We start from the raw sequence: 17879 nt of genomic DNA, 5'->3' as shown, positions 1-17879 counted from the left end.
TAAGCCGGGCTTGGACCCCTGGCAGTGGTTTTTGGCCAGCAATAGCGGCAGTGCCTGGGGGTGTCCATGCCACGGCCCCTGAGCCGGGCAGGGCTGTCCGTCCCCGGAGCAGCTCCGCAGCCCCCGGCACAGGGCTGCTGCTGGGGCCCTTGCAAAGGGAATGGCTGCCTGGAGCTCACTGGTGTCGCTCCACGGCCACCTGCTTGGGATTGCCCTCAGGGCTGCGGCCGCGGGGCTTCGTGCCCCGGCCTGGCTGATGGCCGGTGGGCTCCTTCCAGCAGCGGCGGGGTGGGTGTCGTGGGGGTTTGTGCTGCGCCGGGTCCCCGACGGGCACCCAAATGGAATCCGAAAGTCGCAGCCGCGTGGCTGCGCTTCCCCTTCTGCGGTTTCCCTGCCTTCTCCAGCTCAGCAAATCTGGGCGATCCTGACATAATTTCCTCAGTATGATGCTCTCATTTTCTTTCCTTGAAACCCTGTGCCCGCCCAGCGGCCGGGGATAAAAGGAGGGCCCGGCCAGAGGGGCCGAGCATCGTGCAGAGGAGAGCCCTGCAGCCCCCCCAGCTCCAGCCCCGCTTGCGGATCCCTGAGCCCCCGCAGCGCCATGAAGGTCCCCGCAGCCGCCCTGGTCGCTCTCCTCCTCGTGGCCACCTGCTCCCCATCCCAGGCCCATCTCGGTGAGTCCGGCGTCGCCGCGTCCCCCCGGGGCTGCGTGTGCCACCGCGGCACGGGAGCTGCCACCGTGGTGGCCGGAGAGCCCCATCCCCGTCAGCGGGGACCTGGGGCTGTGGGGAGGGCTGGGGCAGGAGACCAGCGCCAATGCTGGGACTCGGGCTTGGGGTCTCGGGGCCCTCCTGGGGGGTCGCCGCCAGGCAATATGCCACAAGGCGGGGGACGGGAGATGGCAGAGCCCTGGGGAACGCCAAGCGCTGGTGGGGCCAGAGCCTGTGCTGCCGCCTGGGGTCTCACCGGGGCTGTCTGTCTGTCCCTCTGCCCTCACAGACGGCGTCCCCACCACCTGCTGCTTCAGCTACCAGCAACGCCCCGTCCCGCGGAGCCTCATCACCTCCGTCTACGTCACCAGCAGCAGCTGTGCCCAGCCGGGGGTGATGTGAGTAGCCACCGCTGCCGGGGGCTCGGGGGGGACGGCCGGGGCAGGGCCCCGAGGGTGGGCGGTAGGGGGACGGGGACGGGGACACGGCCAGGGGCACTCGGGGCGCTGCCGGCGGGACCCGGCGCAGGGATCCCGCTGCCCCGGCCCAGCGGCCAACACGGTTCTTCTGCCAACAGCCTGGTCACCAAGAAGAAGAAGAAGGAGCTGTGCGCGGACCCCCAGGCGCCCTGGGTGCAGGCGCATCTGAAGCACTTCCAGACCCTGCAGAACTGACCCTTCCCCGCTGCCACCCGCCATGTCCCCGGTGCTACCCCCAGCGGCCTGGGCTTCCAGCCGCAGGCACGCCAGAGACTACTTGAACTGCAGCCTTCTGCAACGAGAGAACTTATTCTATTTAACTTATTTCAGTGAAAGTAACTATTTTTTGTTAAGAAAAGGGAAAATACAAAAATAAACTTACATTTGGGAGGATCTGCAGATTTGTTGTATGTAAGCTAGCGGGGCACTTGGGGGGCGGGGTGTCCTTCCATGATCCTGGCCACTTCTTCCTCGGCCAAAGTGGCCGGGGCGCTGCGCGAGGGTCCTGCGCCGGAGGGGCCGGAGTCTGGGCCGGCTGCGGCCGGGGACACTGCGAGGGGCAGGGAGGTGATGAGCACAGCCAGCCCAAGCCACACTGTCCCCATCCCCGACCACAGCCCCGCGCCTGCCCCCCGTCTCCGCGGGCGGCGGTGGCCACTTGGCCCTGGGGACCCTGTGCCCCCGGCTGCACCCCTCACCGGCGCCCGTGTCGCTGCAGTCGCTGCAGTGCCAGGACTCGGCATCTTCTTCCGCAGCAGAGCAGCGCTGGTGTGTCCCGCGGGAGCCGCAGGAGCTGCAGAGCAGGAGTCTCCAGGGCCTGGGGGAGCAAAGGCAGCAACTGCCACCAAAGGCCCCCAGCTGTGGGGCGCCAGCCCTGGCGCCGTGCACAGCCCACCCCCACGCACCGGCAGCCGGGGCTGAGCTCCCCGCACGCACCCCGCTCGCTGGGGCTGTGGGACCGGGGTCACCGGCACTCACCCGTTCTCCTCCACCTGCTGCCGCCCCGCCGGGCACAGGCACTGGCCGGCGTCACAGGAGCCGCGCTGCTCGTAAAGGTCCGCGAAGGACCCATCCAACTCCCAGGCAGCATCCCTGCGGGAGCAGGGGAGCTCTCAGCCCCGGAGGGGTCGGGGAAACCCCGCCGGTACCCGGGGAGGCAGAGGGCATCGGCCGGAGCGTGATGGAGCGGGAGGGAGGCAGAGGGGACGGCGCCGACCTGTCAGGGATCTTTATGCCCAGGCGAAACATCTCGTCCTGGAAGGCGGCCATGTCCCGGCAGAGCGGGCAGCAGAAGTGGTGCAGGGCCGAGGACAGTGCTTGGCCCTGGGGCAGAGCCGCCATCAGCATCTGCAGCGGGGGGTCCCGTCTGCCCGCCCGGGAGCCGGGCGACCCGGGGAAGGCAGGGGTGCTCACGCCGGGGCCCGGGGGCCGTGCCACCTACCTGGATGCAGCGGCGGTGGAACCAGGCTCCGGCGCAGACGGGACACACCAGGGTGTCGTAGCAGGGCCACCCCGCCACCGCCTCCAGGCAGATGAGGCAGGGCGTCTGCTCCTGCTGCGCCGCCCGCACCCGCTGCACCGGCCGGTGCTGCCAGCAGAAGGACCTGCAGGATGGAGGGGACACTTCAGCCACAGCCCCTCTCCGCCCCGGCCCCCGCCTTGGCCCCGGCCCCGCGGGGCGGCTGCACTCACCTGAACTCCCCGAAGAACTGCGAGACGCAGCCCCGCTCACTCCCGCAGGGGAAGTGGAAGATTCGGCGGCAGCGCCGGCCCCGGCAGGTGACCGAGGCGCCCGGCAGCCGGCAGATGCAGCACCTCTGGGGGTGGAACGGAGGTGGACGGTGTCAGCGCCGCGTGCCCCCAGGGAGCCCAGGTCACCCTCAACCACCACAGCCCCGCCATGTTTCGGTGGGACGCCCGGCCGGTGACACCAGGCCACTGCTCGATCCACCGACCCTCTCCAAATCCCCAGTTTCCGTAGAAATGGGCCTTTTTGGACAAAGGAGGATCTGGGGGGTTGCTTGCAGCCCGCTGCCAGAGCGTCCCTGGGGAGCTGCTGGCCTGTGCAGAGCGGGACACAGGCAGGGGGACCTCGGTGGGGCCACGTGCTCCTCCCTGACCTCACCTTCTGTGCCACCCGCTTCAGCTCCTGCCAGATGTCAGGGAAAAGGAAGCCGTAGAAGCCCTCTGCATCATTCCCTCTCTGGCTGAGCCCGCTCGCGTGGTACTGCAAGAGGGGAAAAGAGGGCACATGCCAGGAGCTGCCGGGGGCACGGGGGTGTCGGGGCCCGGTGTTGAAACCACGGGACTCACCAGGCAGTTTTCATGGATGCAGAGCCCGTCCTGACGGCACAGCTCCCCAGCTAACACGGGATCAACATCCGCCCGCTGGCACAGCCCGCACACTGCTGGGGGACAGCGGCACCGTCACCCCCAGCACCGTGCTGCCGGGGCGCCCGTGGGGGTAACGCCAGGGGCGGAATGGGGGAGAGGCCGGAGACACTTCCCAGGGCACAGAGGCCTCTGCTTGCACGGCCGGGCACCAGCCAAAACCCCTCTGGCAGGTGCCCAGGGGGATGCTCTGCGCCCACCTTCCTCCTTGGGGACGTGACTCTTCCTTTTGGGCAGGGGAGGTGTACCAGAGGGTCCTGTCTCCTCATCTTGCAGCCCGGTGGGACCCTGGGCAGGGGGTGCCTGGGGTCTCCTGTGGGGTCGTGTCCTCGCCTCCATCACCGCACGTGGCTGCAGCGAAGGGGATGGCAGATGTGGGGACGCTGGTGTGGTCAAAGATAACCCCGATTCTCCAGTGACTATGTCAAACGTGCCATCAAGCTGGGGGTGCTAGGGCAGGGTTACTTATACAGCCCGGGGTCTTTGTGACATGGCACTGAGCTGGGGGACGTATGTGTGACACGTACATTTGGAAAGGCAAGCAACCCCCAGATCCTCCTTCGTCCTAAAAGGCCCATTTCTACGGAAACTGGGGATTTGGAGAGGGTCGGTGGATCGAGCAGTGGCCTCGTGTCACCGGCCGGGCGTCCCACCAAAACATGGCGGGGCTGTGGCAGTTGAGGGCGACCTGGGCTCCCTGGGGGCACGCGGCGCTGACACCGTCCACCTCCGTTCCACCCCCAGAGGTGCTGCATCTGCCGGCTGCCTCGGTCACCTGCCGGGGCCGGCGCTGCCGCCGAATCTTCCACTTCCCCTGCGGGAGTGAGCGGGGCTGCGTCTCGCAGTTCTTTGGGGAGTTCAGGTGAGTGCAGCCGCCCCGCGGGGCCGGGGCCAAGGCGGGGGCCGGGGCGGAGAGGGGCTGTGGCTGAAGTGTCCCCTCCATCCTGCAGGTCCTTCTGCTGGCAGCACCGGCCGGTGCAGAGAAGTGCCGGGTGAGTGCCGGTGACCCCGGTCCCCCAGCCCCAGCGAGCGGAGGGTGCCTTCGTCTCCTCCTTCGGGCAGGGACGGGGGTTCCCCGGGAGAGCCAGCAGGCGACGGGCGCGGGGTGCGTGCGGGGAGCTCAGCCCCGGCTGCCGGTGCATGGGGGTGGGCTGTGCACGGCGCCAGGGCTGGCGCCCCACAGCTGGGGGCCTTTGGTGGCAGTTGCTGCCTTTGCTCCCCCAGGCCCTGGAGACTCCTGCTCTGCAGCTCCTGCGGCTCCCGCGGGACACACCAGCGCTGCTCTGCTGCGGAAGAAGATGCCGAGTCCTGGCACTGCAGCGACTGCAGCGACACGGGCGCCGGTGAGGGGTGCAGCCGGGGGCACAGGGTCCCCAGGGCCAAGTGGCCACCGCCGCCCTCGGAGACGGGGGGCAGGCACGGGGCTGTGGTCGGGGATGGGGACAGTGTGGCTTGGGCTGGCTGTGCTCATCACCTCCCTGCCCCTCGCAGTGTCCCCAGCCGCAGCCGGCCCAGACTCCGGCCCCTCCGGCGCAGGACCCTCGCGCAGCGCCCCGGCCACTTTGGCCGAGGAAGAAGTGGCCAGGATCATGGAAGGACACCCCGCCCCCCAAGTGCCCCGCTAGCTTACATACAACAAATCTGCAGATCCTCCCAATTGTAAGTTTATTTTTGTATTTTCCCTTTTCTTAACAAAAAATAGTTACTTTCACTGAAATAAGTTAAATAGAATAAGTTCTCTCGTTGCAGAAGGCTGCAGTTCAAGTAGTCTCTGGCGTGCCTGCGGCTGGAAGCCCAGGCCGCTGGGGGTGGCACCGGGGACGTGGCGGGTGGCAGCGGGGAAGGGTCAGTTCTGCAGGGTCTGGAAGTGCTTCAGATGCGCCTGCACCCAGGGCACCCGGGGGTCCGCGCACAGCTCCCTCTTCTTCTTCTTGGTGACCAGGCTGTTGGCAGAAGAACCGTGTTGGCCGCTGGGCCGGGGCAGCGGGATCCCTGCGCCGGGTCCCGCCGGCAGCGCCCCGAGTGCCCCTGGCCGTGTCCCCGTCCCCGTCCCCCTACCGCCCACCCTCGGGGCCCTGCCCCGGCCGTCCCCCCCGAGCCCCCGGCAGCGGTGGCTACTCACATCACCCCCGGCTGGGCACAGCTGCTGCTGGTGACGTAGACGGAGGTGATGAGGCTCCGCGGGACGGGGCGTTGCTGGTAGCTGAAGCAGCAGGTGGTGGGGACGCCGTCTGTGAGGGCAGAGGGACAGACAGACAGCCCCGGTGAGACCCCAGGCGGCAGCACAGGCTCTGGCCCCACCAGCGCTTGGCGTTCCCCAGGGCTCTGCCATCTCCCGTCCCCCGCCTTGTGGCATATTGCCTGGCGGCGACCCCCCAGGAGGGCCCCGAGACCCCAAGCCCGAGCCCCAGCATTGGCGCTGGTCTCCTGCCCCAGCCCTCCCCACAGCCCCAGGTCCCCGCTGACGGGGATGGGGCTCTCCGGCCACCACGGTGGCAGCTCCCGTGCCGCGGTGGCACACGCAGCCCCGGGGGGACGCGGCGACGCCGGACTCACCGAGATGGGCCTGGGATGGGGAGCAGGTGGCCACGAGGAGGAGAGCGACCAGGGCGGCTGCGGGGACCTTCATGGCGCTGCGGGGGCTCAGGGATCCGCAAGCGGGGCTGGAGCTGGGGGGGCTGCAGGGCTCTCCTCTGCACGATGCTCGGCCCCTCTGGCCGGGCCCTCCTTTTATCCCCGGCCGCTGGGCGGGCACAGGGTTTCAAGGAAAGAAAATGAGAGCATCATACTGAGGAAATTATGTCAGGATCGCCCAGATTTGCTGAGCTGGAGAAGGCAGGGAAACCGCAGAAGGGGAAGCGCGGCCACGCGGCTGCGACTTTCGGATTCCATTTGGGTGCCCGTCGGGGACCCGGCGCAGCACAAACCCCCACGACACCCACCCTGCCGCTGCTGGAAGGAGCCCACCGGCCATCAGCCAGGCCGGGGCACGAAGCCCCGTGGCCGCAGCCCTGAGGGCAATCCCAAGCAGGTGGCCGTGGAGCGACACCAGCGAGCTCCAGGCAGCCATTCCCTTTGCAAGGGCCCCAGCAGCAGCCCTGTGCCGGGGGCTGCGGAGCTGCTCCGGGGACGGACAGCCCTGCCTGGCTCAGGGGCCGTGGCATGGACACCCCCAGGCACTGCCGCTATTGCTGGCCAAAAACCCTGCCAGGGGTCAAATCCCGGCTTAGCCCCGGTTTTGCCACAAATACCACTGCTCACCCTGCTGCACCGCTCACTGCAGGGACACAGAGTCAGGTCCGTAATGATGCGTTGCACATACATTCACCTGCCCCGATAGCACTGATTGCTGGTTGGACATGTAAGAAAGGAAGGATCATGTAGGAACCACTGGGGGTCTCACCTTTGTCCATTTTGCTAGTCATACGGACAGAACCAGTATTCTCCTGATGGAAAGGTTGCTGAGACATGGAGGACTGGATGGCCTGGACTCTGTTGCCCTGCTCCGGGGCTGGAGGAGGGGGCTCAGGCCAAATCTGAGCTTCCCACCGTCCCTGTCCCCAGGGCGAACAGGGGTTTTACACCTCTCCAAGGATTTTCATTTTGGCTGCAGTTTGCAGCCTCCTGACAGCCAAGTTGTTGCAATTACTGCTTGCCCGCTTCTTCCCAAGCAGGATAATTTCGTTCAATTTAAGCTCTCTCTCTACTGGCTTAGCCCCAAAAAAGCAAATAAATCTATGTCAGGAGACAGGGTATTAAGAGTAGGAGCTGGAGGGAGGAGAGGATGCTGCTGGTGCCCACTGAAATCAGCTCCTTGCAGCCTTGCGGATGAAGCCATGAAGAGATCGTAGCATGACCGAAAAGGGGCAGCATTTACAATCCCAGAGGGTGATTCCCAAAAGCCCCGGCCGGTGCGCACCCAGAAAGAAAGAGCTGCCGAACTCATTACTTTCTCCTTATTTTTTCTTTTTCCCGCCTTGCCCTGATGCTGCCTGGTGGTGCCACAAAAGGTTTGCTGCCCAGCTCCCAGCTCTCACACAACCCTCTCACCGCCTGCCTCCTGACCCTTAGCCTGACTGATTCCTGCCGCCCTGATTCATGGGAATAGTCTAACTCACCGAGATGCCGAGCGACGGCTGTGCCCGTCCTCCCACCCCCACCGCACGGCAGGGGCGACGCTCCCCATTCACGCCCAGGGATAAACCTCAGGGTGGCTGCAATGGCCATTTGCCCAGAAGACCTTCTCCTGCCAAACGGGAGCCTGTTTGAAGGATACATCTCTCCAAGCCAGCACCTGTTTGGGAGGAGGTCTAGGATCGGGAGAGAAGGTTGTGATTGTTTCTTTTAGAAAAGATGGGACGGAGGTGAGAGCGGGTGTAAATCATCTCACTGGAGATGCTCAGGAGGAGCCAGGCAGCGCTGGCCGGGCCTCAGGGTGGTGGTATGAACAGAAACCACCCCTCCAGCTCCCTTCTCCAACTGCCCGTGTTTCTGTTTAAGACACTCTGTGCCTGGGCCTACAAATGACTAAATCCTTTGTAATTAATGGTGACCAGGGTCTCCATCTGGGGCATTTGAGAAGGCCCTGGAGGAGAGGTAGTACCTGCTGTAAATGCTTCTGCCTGTCAAATGTCACTGGGTACGCAAAAGCAGAGGAAAAGGCTCAATTCCTCAGAGGACTGAAGATCTGGATGAGTTTTTCTGTTAATACCATCGCAGTCACAAGGAGGTTTCTCTTAACCTCAAACCGTCCTCTATTTGCAGAGCAATCCCAAGTTCAGGGGTCAGCCAGCAGAAGCCTTTTGTGTTTTTATGAACCTCCAGCCTGTGAACCCCCATGTCTCCCACAAAGACCTGCCCCAGACTTCTGCCCTCCAACCACCCCATTCTGGTGTCCCTCCTGCCCTCACCAGAGCCAGCTTTGCTTTGTTTAACAAGGAGAAGTGTGAGGGAGGACATCAGCATGCAACAGGCTGTTATAATGAAGGCAACCAGCAATTGCTCTCTGGGTCGGTAGGAACAAGACATTGAGCTCCCCAAACCCCAGGGTGGGATCCTTCTGGGGAGAGCAGCCCCGAGCCAGGGTTGAGCTGGGCTTGGGCAGGAGAACCGAGTCACGGGATGAGCAATGGCAGTGGGCAACGCTGGCGTGGTGGGAGCCCCTTTGCCTGCCCAAGCAGAGAGAAATGAGGTGGGATAGGCAAGAGAGTAGCAACGGGAAGCAATAAATGCCAGGATGGTGGTAGGGAATATTCCACACCCAGCAAATGTTAGAAACTGAGATTATCGCAATGAGAAGTAGAAGCGAGATGATCTGTGGGCATCGGCCTTAGTAGTTACTAGAGGAAAGCTTGTCATCCGGTAGGAACCAGAACCACAGAAAATCTCACAATTGCAAAGATTATTTCTGATGGAAATGGTGAAAATATTTCCTCTTTGCTGCACAAGTAGTTGGTCAAGCTTTCGGTTCTCCATTCGGATGAGAGCCGGATGGGACTTCTTACTGGATGCTGATGAAATACTTTCCATTCTGACTGGAACTGAGGATATTTCAATGAATTGCACAAAATTGCAGCTCAGCAAAAGTAGACAGTTTGTGTTTAAGGAATTAAATATAAGGAACTGATGTAAAGGGAGAGTGAAGAAATGACTATGGTTTTATTTCTCCTGCCATGGAAGCAGATGACTTTCTAATCCACCAGAGAAATACAAGACAAATTCAAGGGTAGGGATGGGAAGGAAGAACCCAGCTTTACAAATACAAATTGGAAAAATAACAGAAAGTAAAAGCCCATTAGTTAGGAAGGGCTTTTCTTTGCAAAAACAAAACAAGAGGTTATGATCAAGTACTGAACAGAATCAAAATTTAGTGCACACAGGTGAGAAAAGGGAGAACAAATAAGAGAAAAAAGAGAACAAAGAAGTAAGGAAGAGGTAGATAAGGCAGGTATGGTCGAGCAAAAAGGCCCCAAAGATTCCCCTAACGTCCTCCTGAGCCAGGCTGCGGCCATCTCTGAATCACTAGTGACTAGGACAACCTCACATGGAGTGGGAGAGGTACCAGCAAGCCCGTGATGAGCAAACATGACACTAGTCTTGCATTATCAGTTGCCTTTAGCACTGCCTCGAATGTGCCTCCTTAAGAAAACGGAGGAATTGAAGTCTAGAAAACACATTACCCCCAGGGGCTGTGAGCACAGTCAAAAGAGCAGAGGGTCCATGGTTACTGACTGAGGGCAGGCAGCTGGCAAGGCACAGGGCGACAGGTGGGGGCATGGCGACATGTGAAAAGCTGCCAGAAACTGCAGGGACGATGTGCAGTCAGAGCAGCCCCCCAGGTTTCCTCAGCACCGGGGTGACTGCTGCTAGCAAGGAACTTGCCTCTTAGGCCCTCGCATTTCAAGAAATAAGTGATAGGAGAAGAGCGAGAAAAGAGCAGCAAGAAAATCCCATGTCTGGACAGGACGGACGGCCAATGTCACGGGATTCATTTAGACTAGAGGAGAAGATGAGGGATGATCTCGGTCACTGTAAGAGTTCAACATCGCTTCTGCTCCCCAGGCCTGCTAAGGAAAGCTGAGACACAACGGCCTCATAGCAGCCGACTTTCGGAAAGGCTGCCCAGCTCTGCAGTGAGCTTACCCTTGAGGACAAACCCCTGCCAGCAGCAGACTGTATTTATGATCCTGAGTCAGGGCTGAGGGATGCTCCCTGCACCTCTTCTAGGAGAGGCTGCCAGACACGCGGGGTGCTTCACAGCGCTAAAGGGATCCCAGCTGCCCTTCTGCCTTCACCACGTGCCAGCATAAGACAGAAGGAAACCACAGGCAGAAAGAAATCAAAGAAACTGCCAACACCACAATCCCATGCAAATATAGAGAAAACCACACGGCGTTATGAAACATCTCCCTGGAAGTGACACTCATCATTGATAAAAATTATGCAAAGGGGTCCCATGGCTAGAGGTCACAAGGAAAACAGATCCGCTGTCAGTCTCACCCTGCAGTGAGCTGTCACTGACCCTGGCGTGTATTGTTTTATGAGAGTAACTCAGCATTCAAAGTAGAATTCCCAAACCAGTCTCCACTGCTGTCTTTTTAATTCAAATTCCTGAATGCCCCTTCCCCTTCAGAGGATCCTGTGCTGTGCCCTGGGCAAAGACCCACAACCCAGGACGGGGATTTTTCTATGGTCCTGGATCAAAGAGAGACCTCTTCGCCCCCCCAGCTCCAGTGAATTCTACACTAAAGACTGACAGGAAAGAGAGCCGTCAGAGCAAAAATAATCTCTCCCCAGGCAGGAGGTTGCAGCATGCAAAGTCTGTGCACACATTACAGAAAAACACAAGGGGATTAGTAAAGTCCAACAAAAAGAGGGTTACTTGACCCTGCAAGCACACGTGCCTGGCATCCTCCAGCCACCCAGCAGAGCTCTACCAAACCAGAGGGACGCTCTGAGCTGGTCACCCTCAGCCCTACGTCTGAGAGCTTAGAGACCACTCCAGGGGATACATTTCACCCAGAGACAGCTGCAGCCTCAGCTTCTCTCACCCTCTCCCGGACTCTCCCACACTGACTCCAAGTCCCCAGTCTCAAGCAACCCTTCCTCCCTGAGACAAGCAGATACATTCCTTTAAACAAAACCAGGGAAGAGTTTATAAGAGTTTTATAAGAGGTATAAAACCACGCTTATAAACACTGAAAGGGGGGGTGTCAGGAGGATGGGGCCAGGCTTTTCTCAGTGGTGCCCGGGGACAGGACAAGGGGTAACGGGCACAAACTTGACCATGGGAAGTTCCACCTAAACATGAGGAGGAACTTCTTTACCCTGAGGGTGGCAGAGCCCTGGCAGAGGCTGCCCAGAGAGGTGGGGGAGTCTCCGTCTCTGGAGACATTCCAACCCCACCTGGACGCGTTCCTGTGCCACCTGCTCTGGGTGACCCTGCTCTGGCAGGGGGTCGCACTGGGTGATCTCCAGAGGTCCCTTCCAACCCTAGGATTCTGTGATTCTGTGAGAAATGCCGCACGAGCGGAGCGAGCATTTATATGAGAAGGAAGTACCCTGCTTCACCTCAATGTAAACACATCCCTCTGCATGTCACAGGAGGACAAGGCAGAGTGAAACACCTGGGTTAGAAGCTCCCTCACCAGCCCACCGGCACCTTCTTGCCACACCGCGAACTCAGCTTCGCCCTGCCCTAGCTCCCCAAAACAGCACCCACAGCCTCCCCCTCTGCTCACCCACCCCAGGCCACCATCCTGCGGTTTCTTGCCTTCCCCTCAGGCCCCATCGCCAGCCCTGTGCTCAGGTGGAGGAAAACCCAGGGGCCAATTCTCAGCAGGGCTGGTCTGGGGTTTGCAAGGGCACATGGGCTCCGGTCTCCCAGGCGGACGGACCTACAGCTCCTCTGTGCCATTTGGCTCTCAGCTGCTGCCTCCGCAGAGATCTGCGCCTGCTCACATGAATACATCATTGGGACTTTAAAAAGAAGTTTTCTGTCGGCAAGAAGTGATTTCCGTTTTGAGTTGGCAGACACCAATTATCATTACCTCCTGCACCCAGACAGCAGATTGCATAAGCCCCATTTCCATGAAAACAGGCTAAAAATAATAATAATAAAAAAAAACCCTAAACTTACACAGCTGGGGTTATCTCATAGCAATTGCTTCTGTCTTTCTTCTCCACTTTTTGCTCTTGATGAGACCTTCTGGCAGAGAGTTTCACACGTTAATTATGCCTTGTGTCAAAATATTTCTCTCTAGTACACTATTTCTCTCTTTAAATGGTTTTAACCACGTAGATGTCCCTTTCTTCTTCTGCATGAAAGGGTAAATAATCAATATTGAATGTTTATTTTTAAGCTCCCTTCATCTATTTACCCCACTCTTTTCAGTCTTTCATCTCCAAGTCGCTAAATGCTTTCATCGTCTGGCTTAAAGTCGTCTGTGTCGGCTCTATCCATCTCAGAGTCAAAACGATCAGAGCTGAACGTGGCATTCAGAGATCAGCCTGCTGGTTTCTACAATGACGTTATGGCATTTGGAGAATTAGTTTCTGTCCCATCCTTCAGGCACTCCCATATTCTGCTTAATCCTTGGACTTGCAGCACCAAAGATCAACTCTAGAAAATAAGGAGACGTTAAGTCTCATTTTCTAAAGAAAATGGCATTTAGGGGACCTGAATGTCATTGAAGAAGAATGGAACAGAGACTTCCAAGTCACATAGGCCAAATACTCAGGACCCAAATATCTTTAAAATCTGTCCATAAACTCAAAAAAATTACCACAGGCCTTTTTCTTCCCCAAGTAACTGTAGCTCATTTGACCTTAAAACCAGAAATTAGTATTTCAAATGACTCCCGAGTGAATGTCATCAGCTAGCACCGATGTTGCTCCATCAACTAACTCTGTTAAACCCCAGTCTCCTCCAACCCTGATTAACGTAAATAATCTTGTGTTTTGCAGACATGTGCCTCCCACTGAACTCCCCTCTCCAGATCCTCAGGCGTCGCACAAGATACAACATATTCGCAGTGCATCAGGCTGTATGGGTCCTGACGCGCACCAACACGACCCTAACGGCTTCCTTTCATAAGTTCACAGATATCTGCGATGAAGGAAATGCAGTAGATCTCGCTCGTCTGGGCTTCAGTGAGACATTTGAAAGGGTGCCACGTAGTAAATTATTAAGTAAGCCGGAGAAGATGTGACTGGCATATGAAATGTAAAGTGGGTAAAAAGCCGTCTGAAAGGGGCATGGTAATTGCTTCAGCCGAAAGGGGATGTGTCACACTGAAGGGGGTTCACCAATGCAGTTCCATGAGTTTCTGCCTCAAAAATTATTCTGCTTAACATTTGCATTAATGATCTTGGCACGAAAAGCAGGAGAATGCAAAGGAAATGTGCTGATGAAGCAAAATGAGATGCTATCATCAATCTAGAAGAGGCCAGGATATCACACGGAAAGATTATAATGACCTTGAGGACTGGAGTAATGGAGAAGGGATTTGATTCAGCAGCACAGACTGTACAATCATGCTCTTGCGGACAAGGGATAACAGTAGCAGCCATTCCATCAGCTGGGAACATCTAGGGCAGGGAAAGACCCATGCTACAAATCACAAGGCTGTGACCAGGCCCTGGTGTCATATATGACACAAGAAGAGTCAAATGTAAAGAGCTTGGGCTGAAGCGTTCAGAAAATGAGGGACTGATGCGTGTGAATGCATCAGGGGCAACACCAGGGGCAGAAAAAAGGTGTAGCGGACACTGGTGGTGTGAGGACATATGGCTAGAAACCAGCTGGGAATACAAAGAGATGGGAAATGAGGATTTCCACATGGCACTAGTAAGTTTCTCGTGCCAGTTTCTGACCCAAGCAGGGCAGATAAAACACAACCATCACTTGGATGGTTATCAGTCCTACTGGGCAACCAGGGTGCTGGAGAAGCCAGCCAGACTAGAGGTGTGGCCTTCCTTCGGAATTTGAACTGGCTTGTCTTTACAAGGGCCTATTCATGGAGGCGTTTGAGAGTCCTGTATTAAAAAGTGTCACTAACCACAATGTTGGTTTGGAATCAAATGTTGTACAGGGCTGTACAAACACCGTCAGCTGCCTGCTCTCTTATCCCCAGGACAAACACTACATTCACTTGTTCCCCTCGGGGACCGGCGGTGGTTTCAGCGGTTGTGGGGGTTTTGGTGTGTGATTAACTGCTTCGCTCCGAAACCCCTCTGGCCTACTCAGCTCAACCACTACAGTCTAGAATCACTGAATAATAGCACTTTTTACAAATTTCCTTCAGAGCATCCTTTTTGGACGTTCCCATCTCTAACAGGTCCTCCTTCCCTACCCCAAAGGAGCAGGGCTGAGGCAGGAGTCTCTCTAGTGCAGACACCCCCATCTCCTAAGCCGACTACTCACTGCCTCTTGCTCCCCAGGAGTTAATTTAACTTTGCAGCTTGCAACCTCTTTGCATTCCCTGTATTTACCCATCCCAGCTCGCTGTCCTTGCTGCCACAGCCCCAGAACACGGTCACCTTCACCGCAGCACCTAAGCACATCAAACCGCCTTTGGGATCATCAGGGGTTTCTATTTCTCTCTTTTCGGTTTCCTCCGCATACTTGGCCCTGTCAGTCCCTTAGAGCTTCCTGGGCTGCCGCTCTCGCCAAGTCAATGGATTTTTATAACAGTATTTTAAGTTTTCACACTTTTTCTGTTGACTTCCTCTTTCTCTGGAATCTCCCTTTCAAATTTACTGGCACAAGACTATTTCTGGGCTCAGCCTGTATCCTTTTCCCCTTCCTCTTTTCAACCACAGGACACAGGACTGAATCACACTGTAGGCAGGATTATTTAATGGTCCCTCCAGGTCTCTCACTTCCATCGCTGCCCCCCAGCCGGTGAACCCCAGCACCCACAGCGTCCTCCCACCCCCATGGCCCAGCCACAAAGCTGTCCCTTTGGACAATCTCTTCCACGTTTTAGCTGAAAAGGACTGATTTTTCCTCCTGCGACTTCCCCAGTGAGAGCAGAGGTTTATAGCCCGGCAGGTAACAAGCTGTCACATGTTGGCTTTGCTTTTAGGACCAAGCCCGGAGTAATGGCAACCATTAGCCCTTTACTGTCCTTTTGAGAGACGGCTCCTTCCTGCAGGCTCCACTGCTGCCTGTAATTCAGCACAAACAGCCTTCTCCTCCCAGCAGAGGTATCCCTCCAGATTCAAAGTGCTCTTTAGTGGGAAAACTACTTTCTGCCCCCGTCGAAACACCCCAATGCAGCCCTAGGGGTGGGCTCCCCTGTATGCCCAGAGCCCTTCCGAAAAGCTGACCCCTCCTACTCCTGAAAATGCCTTGCAGGAAGACGGACAGGATTCCAAAGAGCGCAGAGAACCAGAAATAACACCACATAATAACAAATTTTAAAAAAATTTTAAAAAAGAAATAGTAACAGCTGAGTTGCATGTCTGGGCCTGTCTTTTGCCCGTAGAGCTGCGTGAAAACGGTTTGACCTGTGATTTTTGCCACCAAGGACTCATGACACGTGCTGGAAGTGTGTCCCCACCATACTCATCACCAAGAGCAGCAGGCTGGGAGCACATGTGGCAATGACAAATGAAGGGTGGTAGCCTAGTGCCCCCACACACACACTCCTGAGGTTTGAGCGCAAGAGCCAGGGATGCTCTGGGAAGGACACACAAAGTTGGCAGCTGCCTCCATCAACAGAGAACAAATATCTTGGGCACAAGAGACAACGGTAGACCTTGCTGGCACAGAGTGCATGAGGCTAGAGAGAAGTGAGGCAGGAACACGGTGAGATGCAGGGATGACAGCCTGTTTGCAAGGAAGAGGAAGAAGAGGCCAGCTTGTGCACAATTCTGCACCAGCAGTCCATGAAGGCAGGATGTGAACTCATCATGCTGCTGGTGACTGGACACAGCAGCAGCGCAGGGTAGAAAAGGCCAAGAGCAGATGACTCAGGGGTCAGCCACACACACTGTGGTGGCCACCTTCCAGGGCCAGGTGGATATGAACTGGCCGGTCTTTAAGAGACAGGTCCCTGGAGAGGACATGCCATCCCTAAGGACTAAGCGGCATTTGCTCCCTCCCACGGCTCAGCCAGGAGCACCCTGCTGAGGAAGAATACAGTTTCCCACCTACGGTTTTTATGAGGGCAGGGAGAGCCCCTTAGGGTTAGAGCAAGTGGTTTTTCAGAGAAACACAGAAGATAGGGCTGGGGAGAGTCATCAACTTCCATACAGAAGATCAGCACTCACTGTGTCACTCTAGGAACACACTTCCTTGCTCTCCAGGTGATCCACTGGCACTTCCTCACTGATGGAATACTTTTTCTTCCATTTTTTGCTGTAGTTCGAGACCAGAATGTTATGACTCCTCCAGCATGAGAACAAAGGATGAATTTGTTCTTTGCTCCTCGCAGTGACCCTTGTAGACTGTTCTCAGGCCTCTCTCACCCTCTTTAGACTCACACCACAATCCTTCCACGCTCTGCAAATTTAACAAGCCTATGCTTGTTTCAAATAGTATTAATAAAAATATCACATAGCACCGGACCTGTGGGGTCCCAGATGCTTCTGGCAGTTATGGACAAAATCCACTCAATAAGGCCATTTTCACAGTCTGATGATGACAATGATGTGTCAGAACCATTACAGGATTTTTTTTGGTAATATGGGGAGCTAGCTCATACCCATGGGACTAAGCTGTTTGGGCAATAATCACTTCTCAGAGTATAGTGCATGCACATTTTGAATCCCCATCAAAAATTATGTGAAGTTAAACTCCAGGAAGAGAATACAAGCAAGTACAGGCTAGTGTGGGAACACAGAAATTGGCAGCGATTCCCAAGGAGCAATGCAGGGTTTCTGAGCCACGTCTTTCTGAAAGCACGTCTAAGCTGTGCGGCAGAGCGGTATTGCAGCACCATCTGCTGACTGCTGCCCGCAGGTCCACAGGGCTTCACCATAGCTCTCTGTCGGGCCTCGAACGTTCAAAGATGCCGACAGCATCATCAGACAAATACCTTGCTCTTTACGGTGACAAATCTTGCAATTGCTGATTAGAACATGACATCTGCGTTCTCTTCCCTGCTTTGGGGAAACCTTCTCATACTTTCTTCAACGGAAAGACAATCTCACATCCTCCTCAATGTATCTGTAGCTGCCTGTTTTAAAAAGCGGTCAATACTGCAAGTGAGCATGAGCCTCAGCTGCACTAACATGCAAAGTTTAATTGCTACAAATATTTATTTAGGTTTTAAGCAAACTAATACCCAAGTGGCACTTCTCTTTACAGTGCCCTCCCAGCAACAGCCTGGTACATCCGACTTCATCCCTGCTTGAGCAAGCATTTCTCCAGCAGATCCCAGCTCCTCTTGTCCCATCTCATCTTTCACACACCCATACAAGTATGCAGGAAAATGGTGCTCCACACGAACAATGCACAGCAAGAATACCTGCAAGCCAGCAGACTGAGAACAGCTTGTGCGGATAAACTTCCTTTTTAAACTGGCAGCAGTGTGACCCTGTCCGTTTCCTCACTGTCATATACAGGAACTAGTCCAAAGAGATAAATCAATCATGTGGAACAGTTCTCCTCTGATACGCCTTATATCATGATGCAGCTCAGATATGACAGCAAGAGGAAACCTCAGCACATGGGCAGAATGAAAGTACAAGGTTAGTTACCTGTGGCACAACGTACACAAAAAAGAGGAAACAGGAAAAGAAAAATGAGGGAAATCCCAGCACTCCTCCCCACCCCCAAATCCAAGAATGC

At 56.6% G+C, this 17879-nt stretch overlaps 3 protein-coding genes across 3 annotated transcripts; 1 reads left to right on the top strand and 2 right to left on the bottom strand.

Moving 5' to 3' along the window:
* Positions 1–419: 419 nt before the first annotated feature.
* On the top strand, positions 420–1565 carry LOC134518754 (C-C motif chemokine 3-like). The gene is made up of 3 exons (XM_063341917.1): positions 420–674; positions 1000–1108; positions 1288–1565. The coding sequence occupies exons 1-3, from the start codon at positions 602–604 to the stop codon at positions 1382–1384; spliced, it is 279 nt and encodes a 92-aa protein (XP_063197987.1). The 5' UTR covers positions 420–601; the 3' UTR covers positions 1385–1565.
* Positions 1566–1605: 40 nt separating this feature from the next.
* On the bottom strand, positions 1606–3919 carry LOC134518842 (PHD finger protein 7-like). Its single transcript, XM_063342092.1, has 9 exons — positions 3781–3919; positions 3503–3594; positions 3315–3416; positions 2882–3006; positions 2631–2793; positions 2406–2512; positions 2168–2281; positions 1888–2006; positions 1606–1739 (listed from the first exon to the last, which is right to left on the bottom strand). Exons 1-9 carry the CDS (start codon positions 3917–3919, stop codon positions 1606–1608), a joined length of 1095 nt encoding a protein of 364 aa, XP_063198162.1.
* Positions 3920–5238: 1319 nt separating this feature from the next.
* Positions 5239–16441, bottom strand: LOC134518704 (C-C motif chemokine 3-like). Its single transcript, XM_063341817.1, has 4 exons — positions 16358–16441; positions 6137–6323; positions 5703–5811; positions 5239–5523 (listed from the first exon to the last, which is right to left on the bottom strand). Exons 2-4 carry the CDS (start codon positions 6207–6209, stop codon positions 5427–5429), a joined length of 279 nt encoding a protein of 92 aa, XP_063197887.1. The 5' UTR covers positions 6210–6323; positions 16358–16441; the 3' UTR covers positions 5239–5426.
* Between the last annotated feature and the right edge of the window lie 1438 nt (positions 16442–17879).

The sequence above is a fragment of the Chroicocephalus ridibundus genome, chromosome 7 (assembly GCF_963924245.1).
Source record: "Chroicocephalus ridibundus chromosome 7, bChrRid1.1, whole genome shotgun sequence".
Classification (NCBI taxonomy): domain Eukaryota; kingdom Metazoa; phylum Chordata; class Aves; order Charadriiformes; family Laridae; genus Chroicocephalus; species Chroicocephalus ridibundus.
This window is presented reverse-complemented; position numbering and strand designations above follow the sequence as displayed.